Genomic DNA, 20,751 nt, shown 5'->3' on the forward strand with positions numbered 1-20,751 from the left:
GAGTTGCTGAGTTTTGTACTTTACATACATGGAGTCATTCTCTTTTGCATCTGGCTTCTTTTAACATTATGTTTTGAAGATTCATTCATACTGTTGCATGTAGAGCATTCATTTCTTTGCTGTATAATGTTCCACTGTGAGACTGTATCAAAATTTACTAGATAGTTATTCTTGTACTTACTCTCTTGGTGATGGCATTTGGGTAGTTTCTAGCTTGGGACTTTCACAAATAGTGTTATGAACATTCTAGTGCATGTCTTTTCATGGACATGCATGCACATTTCTGTTGGGTATATGTAGCTAGAGCTGCTTTGCTGTAGAATATGTCCACACTCAACTTTAACAGATACTGCCAAACAGGTTTCCAGAATGTTTGTATTCAGGCCTAGTTTTAATGGGGTCCTGCCGTATCGGAAATGTTAGTTTTTCTGAAATCCCATAAGCCTTAAAAAAAAAATCTTGCTTGTAGTACTCGATGACTTTCTATCTTATCCTATAGTTATTTTTGTACACTGATCCCTTTTCTAGAGTATAAACTCCTTGAAGAGATTGCTTTATTCATCTTTATATTTCCCAAAGTATCTTGCATAGAATAGACTCTAAATTTAATATTTTTATGTGAGTGGATGAGTAAATGAGGAAAAATTATATGTAGTATTAATAAGAAGAATGTTTGGAAATTGCAGAAATATAAGTAGCATACCCAATAAACTACAAGGGTGATCTTAAAGTGAACAGAATTAATTTATTAATATTAGCTCATAGATTTTCCTGAATTCTATAAGATACTCTTATAGGCTATTAATGTGGGAAAATAGAAGTTTGAATTGCACATTTTTATCTATTAGACTTAAACCCTGGTGTCATCTCTCACATAGAAGCATGTGACTATTATGTAACACTGAGCTAAATCTGTTAGCTGTGAATTTGAAGATTGGCGAGAGGGTGGTGGTGAAGGAGGGTGAGAGGGAAGTCGTGCTTTGGAGTGATTATGACGACATTGTAACTCCAGTTGGGTTGCAGCTGTATACCAGATTCTTCCATGATTGGCAAGAAGGAATGATTTCACTCTACCATGGGTAAGGCCAGTAAGAGTTTTATGAGCCAGATAGAATTTTAATTGACCACTATTACTGTTGAAAACTGCTTAGTGAGGATATTTGGGATTTATGGGCGTTTCCCCTTTATGCTTTTCTCTACATTCCAAATTTTATTCAATGAATACATATTACTTTTATTTTTTTGTTTTTTATTTTAAAAACATTTTTTTTAATTTATTTTATTTTTTGGCTGCGTTGGGTCATTGTTGCTGCGCCTGGGCTTTCTCTAGTTGCAGTGAGCGGGGGCTACTCTTCGTTGTGGTGCATGGGCTTCTTATTGCGGTGGCTTCTCTTGTTGCAGAGCATGGGCTCCGGACACACGGGCTCCGTAGCTGTGGCACTCGGGCTCAGTAGTTGTGGCTCACGGGTTCTAGAGCTCAGGCTCAGTCGTTGTGGCTCGCAGGCTCAGTCGTTGTGGCACACGGGCTTAGTTGCTCCGTGGCATGAGGGATCTTCCCAGACCAGGGCTCGAACCCATGTCCCCTTCATTGGCAGGCAGATTCTTAACTACTGCACCACCAGGGAAGTCCCCATATTACTTTTAAAATCAGAAAGTAGTTTTTAAAATAATTTGTGTTGTAAAAATTGCTACCTTGACTATCTCTTTCATTCCAGTCTTGGCCTAACTATGAAGATATCTATAAAAAAGTAATTGAAGTTGCCACATTTTTAGATTTGCCACGTTTTCCAGACATAACTGAAGACTGCTATCTTCATCCAAACATCTTGTGTATGAAATACTTGATGGAAGTCAATCTCCCTGGTAAGTGTGTGGTGTATATAATGAACAAGCTTTGACTTACTAAATTGTTATGAACAATATATTGCATCTTCTCAAATCAGAAACTATTAGAGTCACCTGACAGGGTCCATAGTAACATGAAGCTTAATTTTAAAATCCTTTCTTAAAATATTTTGGACCATTTAAAATGGATAAAAGGACACTGTTCAGAAATAGTTAGTTCTATTTTGGTGTGAGGGATTTTGAGAGAATATGTTCGGTTTTTACAGTAAGTTTGCTGAGTACAAGTAAAGTAACACGTGTTTCATTATGTGTTATTAATTACCTAGGCACCCACTCCCCCCAGAAAAGCAGCACTTCTTCATTTGCATGAAGCGTGATTATTACATAAAAAATTCTAATTTTAAAAATCCCAGAAGTTAATCTATGGTAACATTTTTGTTGTTCGCTAATATATTGCTATTTCCAGTCCCTAAAAGAAATGGAGTTCCAAGTCTGGTAGGATGAAACACAGAATGTGAAGACAGCCTTACTAGCTGTTGTTCACAATATACCAAGACACAGGTAACCCGAATGGAATCTGCCGATGGAATCCATTCTTGAATTTCTTGCTAAACTAGAAATGTGAGAAATGCAGGATTTCTATTCTTAACAGAAAATACAAACATGGTGTGACTATATTATTGCTTAAGCAATGTAAAAAATGTGATTGAATGTATTTTTAATAGGGGAGGAAAATACATATGTTATATGAAAAAAGCAATATGTAAAACTGTATGTATGATATAATTTTAACTATAAACATAAACATAAATTGGAGTAATATATATACGCAAATGTAAATATTAAGTCTATACTTTTAAAATATTTTTTTAAAAAGGAAAAAATAATTTAAACTTTTCAAATACATTATTTATTTATTTGTTTGTTTATTTATTTTGCGGTACGCGGGCCTCTCTCTGCTGTGGCCTCTCCCATTGCGGAGCACAGGCTCTGGACGCGCAGGCTCAGCGGCCATGGCTCACGGGCCTAGCCGCTCCGCAGTATGTGGGATCTTCCCGGACCGGGGCACAAACCCGTGTCCCCTGCATCGGCAGGCAGACTCTCAACCACTGCGCCACCAGGGAAGCCCCAAATACATCATTTATTAAGCTAAGGAAGGTACATCTCTGGTTAAGATTTCAGAAGTCACTAGCCATTTGATTAAGATTCCAGAATTTGGGGACTTCCCTGGTGGCGCAGTGGTTAAGAATCCGCCTGCCAATGCAGGGGACACGGGTTTGAGCCCCGGTCCGGGAAGATCCCACATGCCACGGAGCAGCTGGGCCCTTGCTCCACAACTACTGAGCCTGTGCTCTAGAGCCCGTGCGCCACAACTACTGAGCCTGCATGCCACAACTACTGAGCCCGCGTGCCTAGAGCCCGTGCTCCACAACAGAGAAGCCACCGCAATGAGGAGGCTGCACACTGCAACGAAGAGTAGCCCCTGCTCGCCGCAACTAGAGAAGTGCTGTGCGCAGCAACGAAGACCCAACGCAGCAGCCAAAAATAAATAAATAAATAAATTTTTTAAAAAAAGACTCCAGAATTTGTAAAGTCTGATTTCTGCGCTTTGGCATGTTACATAGATCAGATTATTGTTTTGGATTTTGGTGTTTTTCATTTACTTTTTTGATGGTTCTTTCAAAATATGGAAAGCTCCTGTGTTCTCTCATATACTCCAAAATCCTGAACTTATAATGGGAATGCTAAGATATGGAAGGAATACAAGGAATTACCAACGCGTAACTGACACGGGCTGGGTTATGGAAAGTGTCTAGCTCATGTAGTTGCTGTTGGACAGAGATGAGGGTGGCAGTATTTTCTGACCACTGTGTGTGATATAATACTATTTCTTACCTAAGTCTTCCTGAGAGTAACAAGTAGAATTAAAACCATTATAATAGGCAGAGAGACACTACTAGCATCTGATATGTTAAGTGCCTTTTTGGAGACTGTATTAAAAAGAACCAGGATAGAGAAATTTTACTTCTTACAAACTGTTCAATAGAAATAATTTGAAATATAGAAAAAAAAATTATACACAAATGTTATTGACCTCCTTATTTATACTGAAAAATTAGAAATAAATATCCAACAGAAAGGTAATATTTAAGTAAACAATGTTATGTATATTCAGTGGAACATTATGCAGCTTTTAAAATCATGTTTGTGAAGAGTATATAAAACATGGCAAATGTTTATGTTATAATAAAAATGAAATGGGCCAAATTATAAAATTATATATAAGCATAGCTACATAAAATTAAAATATTCATTAAAATATTAGAAATAAATATACCAAAATATTGAAGTGCTATTTCTAAGCTATGGCAATGACTTTTTTCCTTTCTTCTACCTTTATGTATCTTGTAAATGTCCTGTACTGAGTTTGTATTACTTAATTGTGGGAGGGAAACAACACACAAAATAGATCGACAGACTAACATGTAATAGTCCCTGCACCTTAGGATTTTGTTTTTTTCATTAATTTATTTATTTTGGCTGCATTGGGTCTTTGTTGCTGCTCGCGGGCTTTCTCTAGTTGCGGCAAGTAGGGGCTATTCTTCATTGCTGTGCGTGGGCTTCTCATTGCAGTGGCTTCTCTTGTTGTGGAGCACGGGCTCTAGGCACATGGGCTTCAGTAGTTGTGGCTCTCAGGCTCAGTAGTGGCTCACAGACTCTAGAGCGCAGGCTCAGTAGTTGTGGCGCACGGGCTTAGTTGCTCCGCGGCGTGTGGGATCTTCCCAGAACAGGGCTCGAACCTGTGTCCCCTGCATTGGCAGGCGGATTCTTAACCACTGCACCACCAGGGAAGTCCCTGCACCTTAAGATTTATATTGTAAAATGTGTCATTGATTGACAAAGCACCCGTAAGATTATAAGAAGACCTCTAGAATATTGCCATTTTCAAAATTTAAAGTTTGCTCTCTATAGTACTATCAGTTCTATGGTGCTGTTGATCAAAAAGAAGAAACCCATGTATTTGGCCCTTTCCCGGAAAGCTAAAAGTGGTTTTAAGCATACTGGGGCAACAAATGCCCCTCCTCAGTGCCTTTATGTATGACAGTGTCGTCTCTGGAACTCGGTAGAAAGGTTTTAGCAAGCATGTCACACACACCCTTACTGAGTAAGCACTGCCTCTTTGATGGCTTTGAGTGAACTCCAGACACATTTCTTAGTATTGTCCCTCATACTGGGACTGAGGAGCCTGCCAGAGAGAATTTCTGGCAGCTTTCACAATCAGTATATAATTTGTGGGGAACTTTATTACAGAGTTTCCAAAGTGCCCCATCTATATTACCTCATTTGTGAAGGTGGGAAGGGTGGGCAGGTGGGTATTCTCACTTATAGATGAAACATAGGCAAACTGAGTGACGCCTGGCTGGTAGATGGCTGAGTACATACTTAAATCCAGCCGTCCCATTCCAGAGCTAGTGTTCTTTCCACATAATGCTCCAGTTCAGAATCCTGTACTGCTTAGTTTTTCTCTGCTGTCCTGGCTTCCTTCCTCATAATTTCTTCCACTTGCTTTTTTATTACTCTGTACTTTTGGCATAAGAGAAAGTTTCAAGATAATTAATTTTAAATAAATTGGGGAGACAGTTTTCAAGAAATGCCATTCTTTATAGTAATAATTCTATATATAATAATATATACTATATACAATACTATATACTATATATGGTAATATATGCTGTGTGTAATATTGTATATACTACTATAAAATTAAAGTATTGTATACTACATTAAGAGAATAGAATCAATAGGATATAATGACTGAATGCGTGTAGGAGATTCAATACAATACAATTTATTATGCTCTTATAAATAATAGCCATTCTACTTGAATTTAATTAAAATAGAATATGGTACATCCTGGGTACTTAAATTAGTGAGTAAAGAAATTTGCTCAGTAATTTAGAGTTTTCAAAGTATATTCACTTGTGCTATCTTATTTAATGTTTATCCTCACCATAACCCATTTTACAAATTAAAAAACTGAGGTTAGGTGACTCTAATTTGGAGTCACAAAGCTAATGATTAGAAAGCCTAAATACATAAGCCATAGATTTTCTGGCTCCAAGTCCCATATTATTCAGCCTTGAATAATAGATGCAGTCTGTGCTGAGCATATAGTTTCTTTGGGAAAGCAGTGCAGCTGGTGAGATGCACATCAGGCTTCCAGTGTGCTAGCCAGGCTTCCTGCTGGTGAGTGAGTGCATTTTTAGAGAAGCTCTTGGTCTTACAGGAGAGTTAGTTTCAGGTAAATGCAAATTGCTGTAGAAACACAGACAAGAAACATGGATGAAACAATAGAAAAACAATGTGTGGCTGTGCATTAGGCAGCAAGATGTGTCCTATAAATAGCAGATGTTTGGGGAAGTCAAAATAGGAGAAGATACTCCTTGCTAGCATTCAACCATTAATTTTTCTATACAAATATCATTTCTTGGTTGATTTTATTTACAAAATGTATGTCTCAGAGTTCTAGCATGGTATCATATTTTAAGATAAACTTATCTCACAGATATACACATTAGTATAGTCTAGTTAGCCCAAGAATTTAATTCACATTTTATTCTTTTATTCTTCAACAGATGAAATGCATGATTTAACCTGCCACGTGGTAAAAGTGACTGGAATGGGAGAAGTGGATTTTCTAACATTCGATCCTATAGCTAAAAAGGCAAAAACTGTTAAATATGATGTACAAGCTGTAGCTGTCATTGTAGTGGTATTGAAACTGCTCTTTTTATTGGATGACAGTTTAGAATGGTAAGTGTATGTCAATTTTATGAGGAGAAAATTGTATTGCTTTTACCTAATTATTCAGAGTAAAGGAATCCATATGCTATATCTCAGTAGAAAATAGAGACTCTCAGGTGTTAATAGAACATTGACTAGTAGCAACAGTTACTTCGTACATAATATTTTGACTGAGCTAGTTGTGAGAGATTTCATTTTCCCTTAGTAGGTTGTTTGGATCATGTTTTCTTCCTGTTTTTAGGTAGATACACGTGTTTCTCATTGCTCTACTGATTCCTGAGTTTTAAATCATCATACAAAATCCTAAAGAGTCATTTAGCACTTCATCTGTATACCTTTAGGCTTCTGGCACTATGTGTCTTCAAAGATTATTTTGGAAAGTAAAAGAATCTTAAAATGCCAACAGAGTGGCAGTATTTATAGTGTCTCCTTCCCTGTTTCAGTGATAGCTTCTCCATTAAAAGTTGGCATCAGTTTCAAGTACTGTTCTATACGTTTCCTTCAGAAGAATTCAAAATATAACTGTCTTCCAATAAATGATTTCTAAATAAATTGATTTTTTTATTTGTATCTCCAGGTCTTTGTCTAATATTGCTGAGAAATATAATGAAAAGAATGAAGAAGGTACTTACTTTTTTTATGAATCAAATTCAAAGTGATTGTAAATGGTGGATTAAAAGATACAATAAACGCAGGAAAGAAACTTTGAGAAATATACACATATATGTACACATATATACAAATTGTACCTTGTACCAGAATGTTTTATATGTATAATTATTTAATTATATCTCAAGGCTACTGAAAAACCTCAGTGACTTCCTACTGTGTGTAAAGGCCAGCCTGCCTTTTAGTTCCCAGCTCCTACTCACTAGCCATACTAGACCATGAGCTTACTGGCAGCTTTGTGAGTGTACCGTCTCTTCCAGTGCCTTCAACCTTTGCTCACATTGGTCCTTCTACCTGAAGTGTTCCTTCCTTCTTCCCCCCAACTCCTTCTGTCCCTGGCAAGTCCATCTTCATGCTTCAAGACGCAACGTAAATGCCCTCTTCGGCCTCTCTTCACACCTTCTCCCCAGCTCACCTCTTCCCAAACCAGAACTGATGACCCTGCCAAAGCCACTCCTGTCCAGACTTCTCTTAGTTGTTTAAAACACTGAATTGTAACTAGCGGACTAAGCATTTCTATCCCTGTTAGGCTGCCAGTATTTGTAAAGTGCCTGGAATATCTGCCTCATAGTGACGGCTGTGTAAGTGACAGACAGGCAGACAAGTAGGTAGATTGCAAGCTTCTAGAGGGAGGGGCCATATCTTTTTTACTTTCTTTTTTTTAATGTATCTTTAATATTTAGCAGAGTGACTGGCCTAATATCCACTTAATAAAGTGTGGTAAATGCATGAATTCTTACATTCAATTCCAGTTTCTTAATGTTCTCACTAGGATTTATGTTCATTGTTTAATTTTTAATTTCAGCTTTTTTGAGGTATAATTGACATATAAAATTGTCAGATATTTAAAGTGTACATTGTAGCAATTTGATGTGTTTGCATTGTGAAAGGATTCCCATGAAGTCAATTAACACATCCATCACCTCTCATATTTACCTTTTTGTATGTGTGAGAATATTTACGTTCTCTCTTAGTGCATTTCAGGTGTACAATACAGTATTACCAACTATAGTCACCATGTTTTACATTAGAGCTTATTCATCTTACAGCTGAAAGTTTGTCTCCTTGTACCAATCTCGCCCTCTTTCCTGCACCCCTCAGCCCCTGGCAGCCCCTTTTTTACTCTATTTCTATGAGTCTGACTTTTTTTTAGGAGTCCACACATACGTTCGTTGGTTCTAGGAGCTTAGGTTTAATGGTGGCATTAGTTTGTGTGTTCTTTCCAGAATGCGTGCAGCATACTTCTTTCTGCACATTGCTTCCTGTTGGCTCCTACATAGAGTAAAAGGTTGGACAAGATGTTTTCTGACGTTAAAGGGCCTTCATGGACTGTGCAGACATTTAGAGTAAAGGGTGCTTTGACATATTGTCTTCCCGCGACCCTCAAAATAAACCTACAGTGTCAGCAGGGCAGGGATTGTGGTCCCCATTCTCTCTGCTCCCTAGCTGTCCACTGTCCCCCTGCCTTCCCACATTACTGATGAGGAGTTTAAGAAGTTGTGACTCACTTAAGGTCAAAGAACCTTGTGTTCTATTAATTGTTATAGTTTTCCTTCTTCCTTATAGCTCTTCTGGTAGTTGCCTGTCCTCTGTGGCTCTGTTGCTCTGTGGTCTACAAGGCCATAAGTAATGATTATATTGGCCAGTTGAAAGATTTTTAACTAGACATTGAAGGTAGACTGTCTTCATTAGAGAATATATAAGAAATTCAGCCTCTCACTCAGCCATCCTCCTCCTACCAGCCTTCCTTTCTTCAGACTTCCTCGCTCTCTAAGCCTCTTTCCTGCTTTACCTTGAATTTCATTTTTCTCCTCCCTACTCTTCCCATCTCCCCACATGGATTGAAGAAAAGAGTGAGGAGTGTAGTTTTATGCTTGACTATATATTCAATTCTGTTGTCTATCTCACCCTGACATCTTGAACACACACTCACTCCACCTGTCCAATGCAATCCACTTTCTTACTTATCTCTAGAGTCTTTGGATTTGGATTAGGATTAGGAAGAACAGAAATAGGATCTGATGAAACTAGAAGTCTGGTGCCATTGCACACATCTAGCCATCGTTTGTCCCTTAATTCATGTATTCCTAGACGGATTGGAGCACCACCCTGTGCCAGGCACTGTGCTGGGATTTGGGTCAGGAGGAAGAGGCCTGATTGTGTAGTCTTCTACATAAACAAAATATGTCTTCTGTTCTCGGGGGGGGGTGATAGTCAAATCTAGGAGAAACAGACATTTTTGGTTTTGGTATAATTTAGTTAGGGCCACAGTACAGGTAGGAGCTCAGAGAAGGGAGTGACGGCAGATTACTCAGCAGTGGTGTTAGAGCATGGATACAGCAGCACCTCCCTCCGTAGTCTCCAAGGGCTGGTATATAAATGCTGAGTTACATCAGTGAGTGAAGACTCAGAGGAACAGTGTGTGTCATAATAATGTGACACATTTGGTTAATAATCATGGATTTCATTTCTTTCAGATAAGCCATGGTTTGATTTCAGAAAATGGTACCAAGTTATGAAGAAAGCTGTTGATGAAAAAAAACAAAAATGGGAGGAAGCCAGGGCAAAGTATGTTATCTCTTCTAGTTTTAGATTTACCTACTTTATTTTCAAGTCTGTTACTTTACATTTGAAAGCTGAAGTTTCATCAGTTTAGACTCACCAGCATTGTGACATTTTTTCTAGAACTATTGACCCATCTATCCAAATTACCTTTTTTCTTCTTTCTGTTACTATTAACTAAACTAATAATGTCCTTTTTATTAATGTCCTTCTTCTGATCCGGGATCCAATCCAGGGTACCATATTGTACTTAGTCATCAACTGTTTATGATTCGCATGACTCTCTTCTGCATTTCTGATATTCCTCCCTCTTTCCTTTCTCAAAGTGGATCATCTCCCACCTATGCTTCCCAATATTACAAAGATTACAAATGTCAGCCTGTGACATATGTAATTGGAATGTTCCCCCCAAATAAAGTTCCCTATAAAAATCAAAACAAAGGAAAGCAGAAAGAAAGTAGTATACTTAATTCAGTCCGTCTCACTGACTTTGAGCTCTCATTCTGATGTAGGTCCATTGTGGTAAAGTGGAAAGAGCGTAGCGTTAGAGACAGTGCAGGGCTTGAATCCTGATTGTATTACAGCCAGCTGTTTGACTGTGGGCAAAGGACTTAAGTTCTTAGCCTCAGTGCACTAAAACATAGTTAGCTTATAAATTTTCAGAGACACTATCTTATGTAATATAGGGTACATTGCTATAGATCTCTGATTTGAACGGTTTTATGTCTATTCTTAGAACTTGGAGTCTCTGTGAGACTTTGAAGAAAAAGTTAACATCTCTCTAGTTTATGTAAATTTACAGTAGTACTCATTTGATCAAGTAATTTTATATCCCTTGAGAAAAGTCAATGTTCCTCAAATTAGTTAAAATGATAATTCATTCAGCTCCAGTTTCCTCATCAATAAAATAGGGCTAGTAATGCCTGCTTTATACTCTAACAACTAAATTTCAGTTTTTGCAGGTAGAATTAGATTATTTTTCCTCTAAATTTAAGAGAGCATTTAAACAGAGAAACAGACTTATAGGGATGAATAAAGTGCTGTGGGAGAGAGGATCCTTGCCAAAAAGGGGAGAAGATGAGCAGTTTCTTCCTGTTCAGGTTGGATAATGATGAGGGAGAAGAGGTGGGAGGTGAACTTCTGAAAGCTGCGGGCCCCCGGGGAACTGGGTGGGCCCTTCCGCTTCCTTGTTGGAGAAGTCATTGGATCTCAGCAGGTATAAGAGTAGCAGCAAGAACGGAAGGTTATCCTGTGTTTTTAGGTTGTCCTGGAGAATCAACCATTGGACCTTCATTTTGGGGGCCAGCTGGGGTTGTCTTGACCGATACTGCGAGGCTAGGTATTCAGGGGCCATGCCACTTGGGCGTCTCAGTAGTGAATAGGCATTCATGAACTCAAACTGGGCAACAGCTTACACTTCAGACATAGCTATTAGAGCCCAAACTCATGTTGCAGTGCTACAATCAGTTGCACATCTAAGACTTCCTGACTTTTAGCTACTTTATGGGAGAATTTAGTGACCAAAGAAAGTACGTCTAGTATCAAAATGGCATTTTCCAGACAGACACCAGGCCCCAGGGAGGAGCTTGTCCAGGGGATCCATTACCAAGATCCTTCATAGAGTATGTGCTTTGGGCTGAATGAGGTAACTTATGTAAGTCACTACTGACTGATGTGTGGGCACAGAGCCCCAGTGCGTGCTGATTACCTGTTTTACCCTACCCCACCTCCATTGTTGACGTAAATTTCTAATTTTCCTCTCTGTTCTTCTGGACATCATCTTCCATATTGTCAGATAGAAGTTACTAAGCATGGGTCCCTATGCATGGGATTATGAAAAACACTAATAAACAGTAGTTGAAAGCCTAAAAACCCCTTTAGGGACTGCTTTGATGACTTCCAGTTTCCATGGAGATGTTGAGAAGAACATGGAGGAAAATTTCAAAGCACTTGCCGAAAATCTTTGCAGCCTTTTAGGTTAGGCAAAAATTTTCTTAGATATGATACCAAAAGCATGATTCATAAAAGAAAAAAAAGATAAATTAGACTTCATCAGAAGAAAGAATTTCTGTTCTTCAAAAGATGCCGTTAAGAGAAGCTACAGGTTGGGAGAAAATATGTGTGAATCACATATCTGATAAAAGATTTGCATCTAGAATATATGAAGAATTCTCATACAGTAAGAAAACAAACAATTCAGGTTTTTAAATGGGCAAAAACTGGCAACAACCCAGATGCCCTTCAGCTGGTAAACAGATAAACAGTAGCATATCTGTAAAATGGAATACTATTCAGCAGTAAAAAGGAACAAACTTTTGATACATCCAGAAATATGAGTGAATCATAAATACAGTATGCTAATGAAAGACTCAAAAGGTTACCTATGGTCTAATTTCATTTATATGACATTCTGGAAAAGGCTAAACTATAGGGATAGAAAAACAGATCCGTGGTTGTCTGAGATAAGTTCAGCTGTGGGTATGGAGAGGGGTTGACTGACTGTCAAGAGGCATGAGAGATTTTTGGAGTGTGGAACTGTTCTGTAGATTAATCGTGGTGGTTACACAACTGTATGTGTTTATCCAAACTAGTGGAACTGTGCACTGAACAGGGTCAGTTTTACTACATGTAAATTATACCTTAATTTCTAACAGTGGGGAAACAAGTCATGTGGGGAGACTGGACAAACACAGCATACAGGGCTTTGTGGCATCCTGGAGAAAATGTGAGGACTTTGTAGTGGACCTCTGTTTTTTGTAGCTTTTGTAGTTTTGGGAAGAGGTAAACAAAGTAAAGTAAATTTTTAAAGAAGGGCTATCTAGACAGTATTATCATTTTAGATCGCCCACTCACCCCATCTTCTGGGCATATGACCCCAAGGAAGTAAGAGTGCCTCCTTGACTATAGCATAATTGCCACCTGTATGGGCGTTGATTACAAATACATAAGAAAATCTATCTAGATTAGGTATTCACAAGGAATTTTTAACAGTGGGTTTATCTAGGGAGTGGGATTAGACTGTTTAGGGAACTTCTTTATTATTAAGAGATTTTTTACCTTGAGTATGTTGTCACTTATTATTTGATAAAATAAATAACAAAAAGATATTTGAAAGAATCACAAATGAGAAGCTCTCTGAATATTTTAAATGTGGTATGGTTCATTAAAATTTAGTTCACCCATAATTTTCAGGAAGACCATCACCTATTAACCATGATTACACCTCTACATCAGAAGGTGGGCACTTACAGTTCACTTTGTACAGGTTATCAGAATCAGAAGTACCACTACCTTCATCCTCAGCAGAAGGGCATTTGGCCAAAGACAGGGAGGAACAGTTATTTCTTAGGTGGCTCCACTTTATGAGAGCAGACAGCAAGGGAATTTTATGGTAAGGGAAGCTGTTTCTGCATTTTATTTATTTATTTATTTATTTTTTGCGGTACGTGGGCCTCTCACTGTTGTGGCCTCTCCCGTTGCGGAGCACAGGCTCTGGACGCGCAGGCTCAGCGGCCATGGCTCACGGGCCCAGCCGCTCCGCGGCATGTGGGATCTTTCTGGACTGGGACACGAACCCGCGTCCCCTGCATCGGCAGGCGGACTCTCAACCACTGCGCCACCAGGGAAGCCCCTGTTTCTGCATTTTGATGTAATTAATCATTTCTTTGGGATCTTATGGCATCTGGGAGACTTTGGGGAGGAGCATATCTTTCTGTGGCCTTGCTGCCTCCTTCAGTGCTACTTGCCTACTCCTAGGTCATAAGCTCTATACAGACATGTGTCAGTAGGTCATTCTAAGTCAGAGCTATTACACGGGGTATCACGAATTTCAGACACTGCTTTAGAGAAACTTCTCTGAAATGTGTTGAGGTCCATTTATTCTCCATCCTGCTCCAAATGTTTTTCTACCTTGTACAGGTATCTATGGAAAAGTGAAAAGCCACTCTACCACTCAGCGATTGACAGATCAGTGGTATATAAAAGAAGGGGTGAGCTGCATTTCCTCTTGTTAATGCCAAGTAACAGTACAGTTGTAGAAAAGCTAAGTATCTTAACTTGAAAAGTAAATGCGTATGTACTTTCTTCACTTCTTTAGGAAGTGTTCCAATGCACATCCAAAGAGACATCATCCTCTGCAAGAAATGTCCATAGGAATCTTATCTATTTATTTCAGGAACATTGCATTATTCAAAACAGAACTTAAGTTTCCACCAAAATCTAAAATGCCATATATCTATGACTTTCAGAACTCTTTATCTGGAGAACTGCCTTTAGGTTGTTTTGTTCATTCTTTTTTTTTTTTAATTGTGATAAAATGTACATAACATAAAATTCACCTTTTTAAAGCCTTTTTAAGTAGTTCCTTGACATCCTCATCCACTGTCAGTTTCCCCTAGTGTTATGCTCTTATATCGCCATGGTGCATTTGTCAAAACTAAGAAACTAACATTGGTACATTACTATCAAGTAAACTACAGACTTTATTCGTGATTTAACGTTAGTTTTTATTTTATTCCTTTTCTTTTTTCCTTCATTTCCAGAAATGGTCGTGAGTCTACAAAAACAATTTAGCACACTGGTTGGTTCAACACCAACTGCTGAAAAACAAAGCCCTTCAAGTTTTCAGTTCAGCTGGACCGAAGAGGGCAGTGATAGAACTTGTTTCCATGGGCATAGCCTCCAGGGAGTCCTGAAGCAGAAAGGCCAGTCACTGATGACCAAGAATTCCCTCTATTGGCTGAGTACTCAGAAATTCTGTAAAAGGTATGTGATGCTCTTAGAAATGACAGGATAAAAAACATGATGAAACTTCTAGTTTGGCCTGAAGGAGTTGGCTGTAGTAAGAGCCGGATAGGTTATTTGTTGGAATTAGAAGGTGGTGAACTTAGAATCAGGACACTCAGAATTACACACTGAGTGCTGTTTAAGGGATGGGCGTGTTGACTAACCTCACGGTGATAATCATTTCACAATATACACATGTGTCAAACCATCATGTCAGACTCCTTAAACTCACATACGTTGTATGTCAGTAATATGTCAATAAAGCTGGAAGAAGTTTTAGATTATAAAGACTTTTCTGATTGTAACCTTATATTTTTATACTAATCTCATTCCCATATTGACATAGGAATTGTCTGTAAGGCACATTCCCATAGTTAAGAGGACGTGTTCGTGAATCCAGCTGTTCATATCCCAGCCCTGCCGCTCGCTCGTGTGGGCAGGTTATCTACCATCTCTACAGCTCTGTTGCCCTGATTGTAAATGCAGGGTATGGTACTGACCTTCCTCCCCTTCTCAAAACCTCTAGCAGCTCCCATCTCCTTCTGAGTAAAGTCAGGAGAGCCTGTGGGGCCGCCAGCCCCGCTCCTCTCTGCCCTCCCGCTCCTCCGCGTGCCACGCTCACCGCGCAGGTTCACACCGGCCTCCTGGCCGCTCCTGGAGCTTGCCAGCCACACTCCCCGCGCAGGCCTTGGCACGTGTCGTACCTTCAGCCTGGAATGCTCTTCCGCCGTGTGTCTACAGAGGCTCACTTCCTTCAGGTTTTTGTTCAAATTTCACTTCCTCGGAGAGGCCTTTCTTAGCCATCCTGTCTAAAATATCACAGCTCTGCCCTCACACCCACACACACTTCATCACTCTCTAACCCCCCTGCCTATCTTTTTTGCTTATAGCTTTTGTCACTATTGAATGTATTATATTATTATATATATAACGTATTGTTATATATTTATTTATATTATTATACATACACTAGAATGTCAGGTCCTTGAGTGCAGGGACTCTGTCTTTTTTAATGAAAAATCTCAGAGACAAGGACAGTGCGTAGCACATAGTAGGTGCTTACCAAGTATTTGTTGAATGAATGAATGGAAAATAGAAGCTGCCTCATAGGGTTTTCATGAGAATTAAATGAGATGTATGGTGTCTGTCACATAGTAAATACTCGATAAATGATAACTATGATCATTTTTTTAAACAAAACTAATTTTCTGTTGAAGAGTTTAACTTCCTGAGTTGAGTATCGATCAAGATAAATAAAATGTAGAAAATGCAGTAGAAGATACTAAAAGGAAGTTATCTGTATTAAAATTTACTGCTCAAAAAAACTTTAGCCAAGTCTAGAATGGTTAAGGAATATAACTGTCTTAACAGCAACCACGAAAGGCCAGAATCCCAACCTTCGGTCAGCTCCGCATCTGGGGTGATACAGGCCTTTGAGCAGTCAGTGCTATGGCTTTTTTATAACTGATTCACTTTGTTATAAAGCAGAAACTAACACACCATTGTAAAGCAATTATACTCCAATAAAGATGTAAAAAAAAAGATTTAAGTTTTCCTCGAGAAGAGGAGAAAAGGCTGTAGCCCTGTCCCGCGAGGGGCCCACACACAGGACCGGGCCTGTTAGGACGTGGCGTGCTGGTGCTGTTGTGTCTGCAGAGTCAGCCTGGGGAAGTTAGAGGGGAGCCTGTACCCTACACTTTTCACGTCGCACGATCAGTGGACTTTTGGATGTTCCTCATGGGTTTAATACTGTAATAAAAGATAGTTAGTTACAAATAAATAGACCTTGGTATAGTCGGAGATGAAACAACCAAGATATTTTTCTCTGCAGGAATTACGAGGCTAAACACCAAACCATGTAGACGAATAATTTTATGATCCCGTGATTTTATGCACCAAAATCATCCATCGAATCACTTGCCTATTTAGACCATAACCTAGAACCACAGAGTAAGCAAAAAAGGGTTCAGCTAACCTATCAAAAGGTCACTGAGTCCATGACTAAAGCTTATACACTTTTCTCAGAAAGCTCACTCGAGCCTGCCCACTCTGCCTGGAGGTGTGTTTCTGTCAGGCTGAGTTGTCTGATTTCCAAATTCCTCATCATCAAAAGAAACAGAGTAGGCAGGAGACTGAGAGGTGTCTGCTGATAAGCATCTTGACAGCAAATATAAATGATATTCATTTGACAAACAATAGAGGAACCAGCATCAGAAGCAGAAGCAGACAAAAGAACTCAAATTACAGTGGTCTGAAGTTCATTCATGACACACAATAGCTCCACAGAACTAAATAAACCAGACCATTGTCTCAGCTTTAACACAGAACGTGTCCCCAAATTGTGTGCATCCTCTCTACCTGTATTTTCTAATATTTCCACAATAAAAGTGGACAGGTTGTCACAATATAATTGTAAAGGCTTTAACAAATATGCTGAATATGCTTTGCTTAATAATAACCAAGTAATGTATAACTGAGTTTTAAAAGATTTCCATCCAAAATGGTCACAATGAAATGTTTTGATGCTTAAGAGAGCAGATCTTCAGCTACATGGAGAATTTTGTTACACAGAAGGACTCATTTCTGCGGGTTCAGAAGAGACAAACATTGTACTATAAAATAATTTTGAGAACACTCAGGCCTTGAGAACTAAGCAGAGAGAGGCCGCAAGAGCACTTCAGATACTCGAAGGTGTTTATCCTTCTTCTCTGAGGCAGAGCCAACAATCTTGATGAATTTAAATGATTATATATTATATTTGGTTTTATCACTTAAAACTTTAGGAAAATTTAAACTTTCTGAGTTTATGATAAGGAATGTAATCCTTAAAAGATATTGTTATTGATTCAACTTAGAAATAAAAAGTCTTACTGTAGCAGATACTTCGTATACCTTTTCTTAGCTTTCTGTTGTAAAAATAGAGTTTTCCTTATGGTCCCTAGGCAAGAGAACAATGTTTTTGCCCTTTTTGTTGGTAATATTTTGTCTGAAAGAATCTCTTAATATAGCTAAAATTAAAAGTTAGGAAAGAAGAAAAGCAAGAGGGCACCATCAATGACGTACATTTGATTTTTCCATTAAACCAGTCAATGCACAAACAGTTGAGGCTTTTCAGTTTCCTACTAGTGAACATAGTAGGGTATTAGCTTTTTTGTGTATTATTAAAATAGGCTTAAGATTTTAGGTGAAAATTTAAAAATCAATTTCAAAGGAATGTAGGGAAAGTGAACAATTTTGAGCCCTTACTGTGTGCCAACCATTGGTTAAGTGCTTCATATATATTCTCATGCAGTCCTCTTTTCCATCCTATGAGGTGGTACTGTTATTTTTTCCTGTTTTACAGATGAAAGAACCAAGAGTAGTTACCCATAGTCACAACTGATGGGTGGCAAACTTTGTGCTGCAAATAGAAACATTCCTTCAGGAATTTAGGGCCATATATGTTATATAAATCATAATATCTATACATTTATATCCTCTGTGTACTGTTCACTTGTTTTTTAAAACTTTTTATTATGGAAAATTTCAATTGCACTCAAAAGCAGAGAGTACGATATCATGAACGCCCCCGTACCCGTAGCCACCCCACTTCAGCAGTTGTCTACATGGCTAGACTTGCTTCCCCCATGCCCCAACTCCCTCACCCCTCTGCTCCTAGATTATGTGGAAGAAAATCCCATACATTGTAATTTTCTTAAATAAGACCATGGTACCATTAATCAGACATAAAAAAAAACTAATAGTAATTCCTTAATCTTGTCAAACAAGCAGCCAATGTCTAGATTTTCCTGATTGTCACGTAATTTTTTATTTTTTTTTTTGCGGTACGTGGGCCTCTCACTGTTGTGGCCTCTCCCGTTGCGGAGCACAGGCTCTGGACGCGCAGGCTCAGCGGCCATGGCTCACGGGCCCAGCCGCTCCGCGGCATGTGGGATCTTCCCAGACCGGGGCACGAACCCGTGTGCCCTGCATCGGCAGGCGGACTCTCAACCACTGCGCCACCAGGGAAGCCCACGTAATTTTTTAAATAACTCAGAATCCAAGTAAATCCATACACTGCAGGTGGTAGAGATATCCCTTAAGTGCTTTAATTCATAAATTCCCCCTTTATCTCTTTTTTTTCCCTCTTGCAGTTTACTTATTGAGTAATCCAGGTTATGTGTCCTGTACAATTTCCCATAGTCTAGATTTTACTGATTACAGCCCATGATACCACTTAAGTGTCTCCTGTCCCCCTGCTTATACCTTGATATAGTTAGAGACTGATAGAGTTAGCAGTTTTAATTAGTGTTTTAGAGATTTTATGGTAGTGAGAGATTTGATCAGATTGAGGTTCTACTACTTTAAAATAAGCAAAATTGCTTTGTAAACTCTTCTTTCTATAATACATACAGAATTGCAACATACATTATTAAGCCTGGTGTCTTATTTTGGATGGGAGTTGGGGATTATTTTTTTTTTCTTTCATTTGTTTTAAAATATGTCCAGAATCTCTCCCTGTCTGCTTTTGTTTGTCTTGACCATGGTAAGAGGAGGGGGGCCCACCTGGAGTGGAAGAAGTCACGAGACCTGGCTCTGTACCACCTGTGTCCCATGGCATGGTGGCCAGGGACAGTGCTGAAATCTTTTTCCTTTATAAAATTTAGGATTCCTTCCAGATTGTTCTGTTTTCTTCCAGCTCAGAGTACTATTTTAAGCCTAACCATATATATTTTTTAAGTTATTTGGGGGATGTTCAAGGGATGGATGCATACGTTTCTAAAAGACCTTTAAACGTAGTATCTTCCTTTTTCTTCCCCTTCTAGCTATTGTAAGCATGTGACAACCTACGAAGAATCAAATTTCTCTCTGAGTTATCAGTTTATACTAAATCTCTTCTCCTTCTTGCTAAGAATAAAGACCTCCCTTCTCCATGAAGAAGTGAGCTTAATAGAAAAGAGACTTTTTAAAGCAAAATACAGTACAACAAACAAGAAGTCTTCAAGATCCAGGAAAGTAAGAAAATGTTGAGAAAAATGAAATGGAAACTTTCTGGGGAAAATATTTTAATAGTGACAGTAATGTCAAATTGTAATATGATATTACAGAGAATGGTGAAAAATAGAATTTTGTTGCAAGCATGTACATACATACAAATATATGTATCAAACCACTTATTAAAATGTATATTAGAAAACAGGTGGGCTTCCCTGGTGGCACAGTGGTTGAGAGTCCGCCTGCCGATGCAGGGGACATGGGTTCATGTCCTGGTCCGGGAAGATCCCACATGCCGCGGAGCGGCTGGGCCCATGAGCCATGGCCGCTGAGCCTACGCATCCGGAGCCTGTGCTCCGCAACGGGGGAGGCCACAACAGTGAGAGGCCCACATACTGGAAAAAAAAAAAAAGAAAACAGGTGAAATTTGTTTGGATTTATTTTTTAAATTATGAATGTTCTCATTGTTAAAATAATAATGTTGTATAAATGGTATCCAGGAGTTTGTATTCATTGTATTTTAAAGCTAAATTTTCTTTTTAAACTAGATCACTTCCTTAACTCTTTATATCCCAGAATAAATCTCAGATGGATCAAAGATCTAAACATTATAATCCTTTATATATACATATATAAAGTATTAGAAGAAAACAAGTGTGAATGCTATGATGATCTTGGATTGGGGAAGGACTTTCTAAGATGTCTCAAAACCAGAAACCAAAAGGAAAAGATTGATAATGTGACTACAAAGGCAAAGGCAAATGACAAACTGGGAAAATATATTTGTAGTATATGATGGACAAAGGAATAATTCCTTTAATGTATCAATGCCACTTGCAAAGCAATAGGAAAAAGATAAGCCGAACAAGGGATATGAAAAGATAGCTTTCTGAAAAAAAAACAACAACAACAACAGGGCTTCCCTGGTGGCGCAGTGGTTGAGAGTCCGCCTGCCGATGCAGGGTATACGGGTTCGTGCCCCGATCTGGGAGGATCCCGCGTGCCGCAGAGCAGCTGGGCCCGTGAGCCACGGCTGCTGAGCCTGTGCGTCCGGAGCCTGTGCTCCGCAACGGGAGAGGCCACAGCAGTGAGAGGCCCGCGTACAGCAAA

At 38.9% G+C, this 20,751-nt stretch overlaps 1 protein-coding gene across 4 annotated transcripts in view; it reads left to right on the forward strand.

Annotated features, from left to right (window-relative positions):
• Positions 1–20,489, forward strand: part of TAF1B (TATA-box binding protein associated factor, RNA polymerase I subunit B) — a 54,225-nt gene extending 33,736 nt beyond the window's left edge. For 3 of the 4 annotated variants that reach the window (XM_082851975.1, XM_082851976.1, XM_082851977.1), the window contains 7 exons: positions 1,716–1,863; positions 6,483–6,660; positions 7,229–7,275; positions 9,798–9,888; positions 13,801–13,871; positions 14,424–14,646; positions 19,473–20,489. In XM_082851975.1, the coding sequence (XP_082708101.1) occupies positions 1,716–1,863; positions 6,483–6,660; positions 7,229–7,275; positions 9,798–9,888; positions 13,801–13,871; positions 14,424–14,646; positions 19,473–19,677 (963 nt within the window). In that variant the 3' untranslated portion in view covers positions 19,678–20,489. Of the gene's footprint in view, positions 1–1,715; positions 1,864–6,482; positions 6,661–7,228; positions 7,276–9,797; positions 9,889–13,800; positions 13,872–14,423; positions 14,647–19,472 lie in introns of those variants that run through there. The other variant, XM_082851978.1, reaches the window with a different exon arrangement.
• The last annotated feature ends 262 nt before the right edge of the window (positions 20,490–20,751 follow it).

The sequence above is a fragment of the Leucopleurus acutus genome, assembly GCF_964270905.1.
Source record: "Leucopleurus acutus genome assembly, chromosome: 12".
Taxonomy (NCBI): domain Eukaryota; kingdom Metazoa; phylum Chordata; class Mammalia; order Artiodactyla; family Delphinidae; genus Leucopleurus; species Leucopleurus acutus.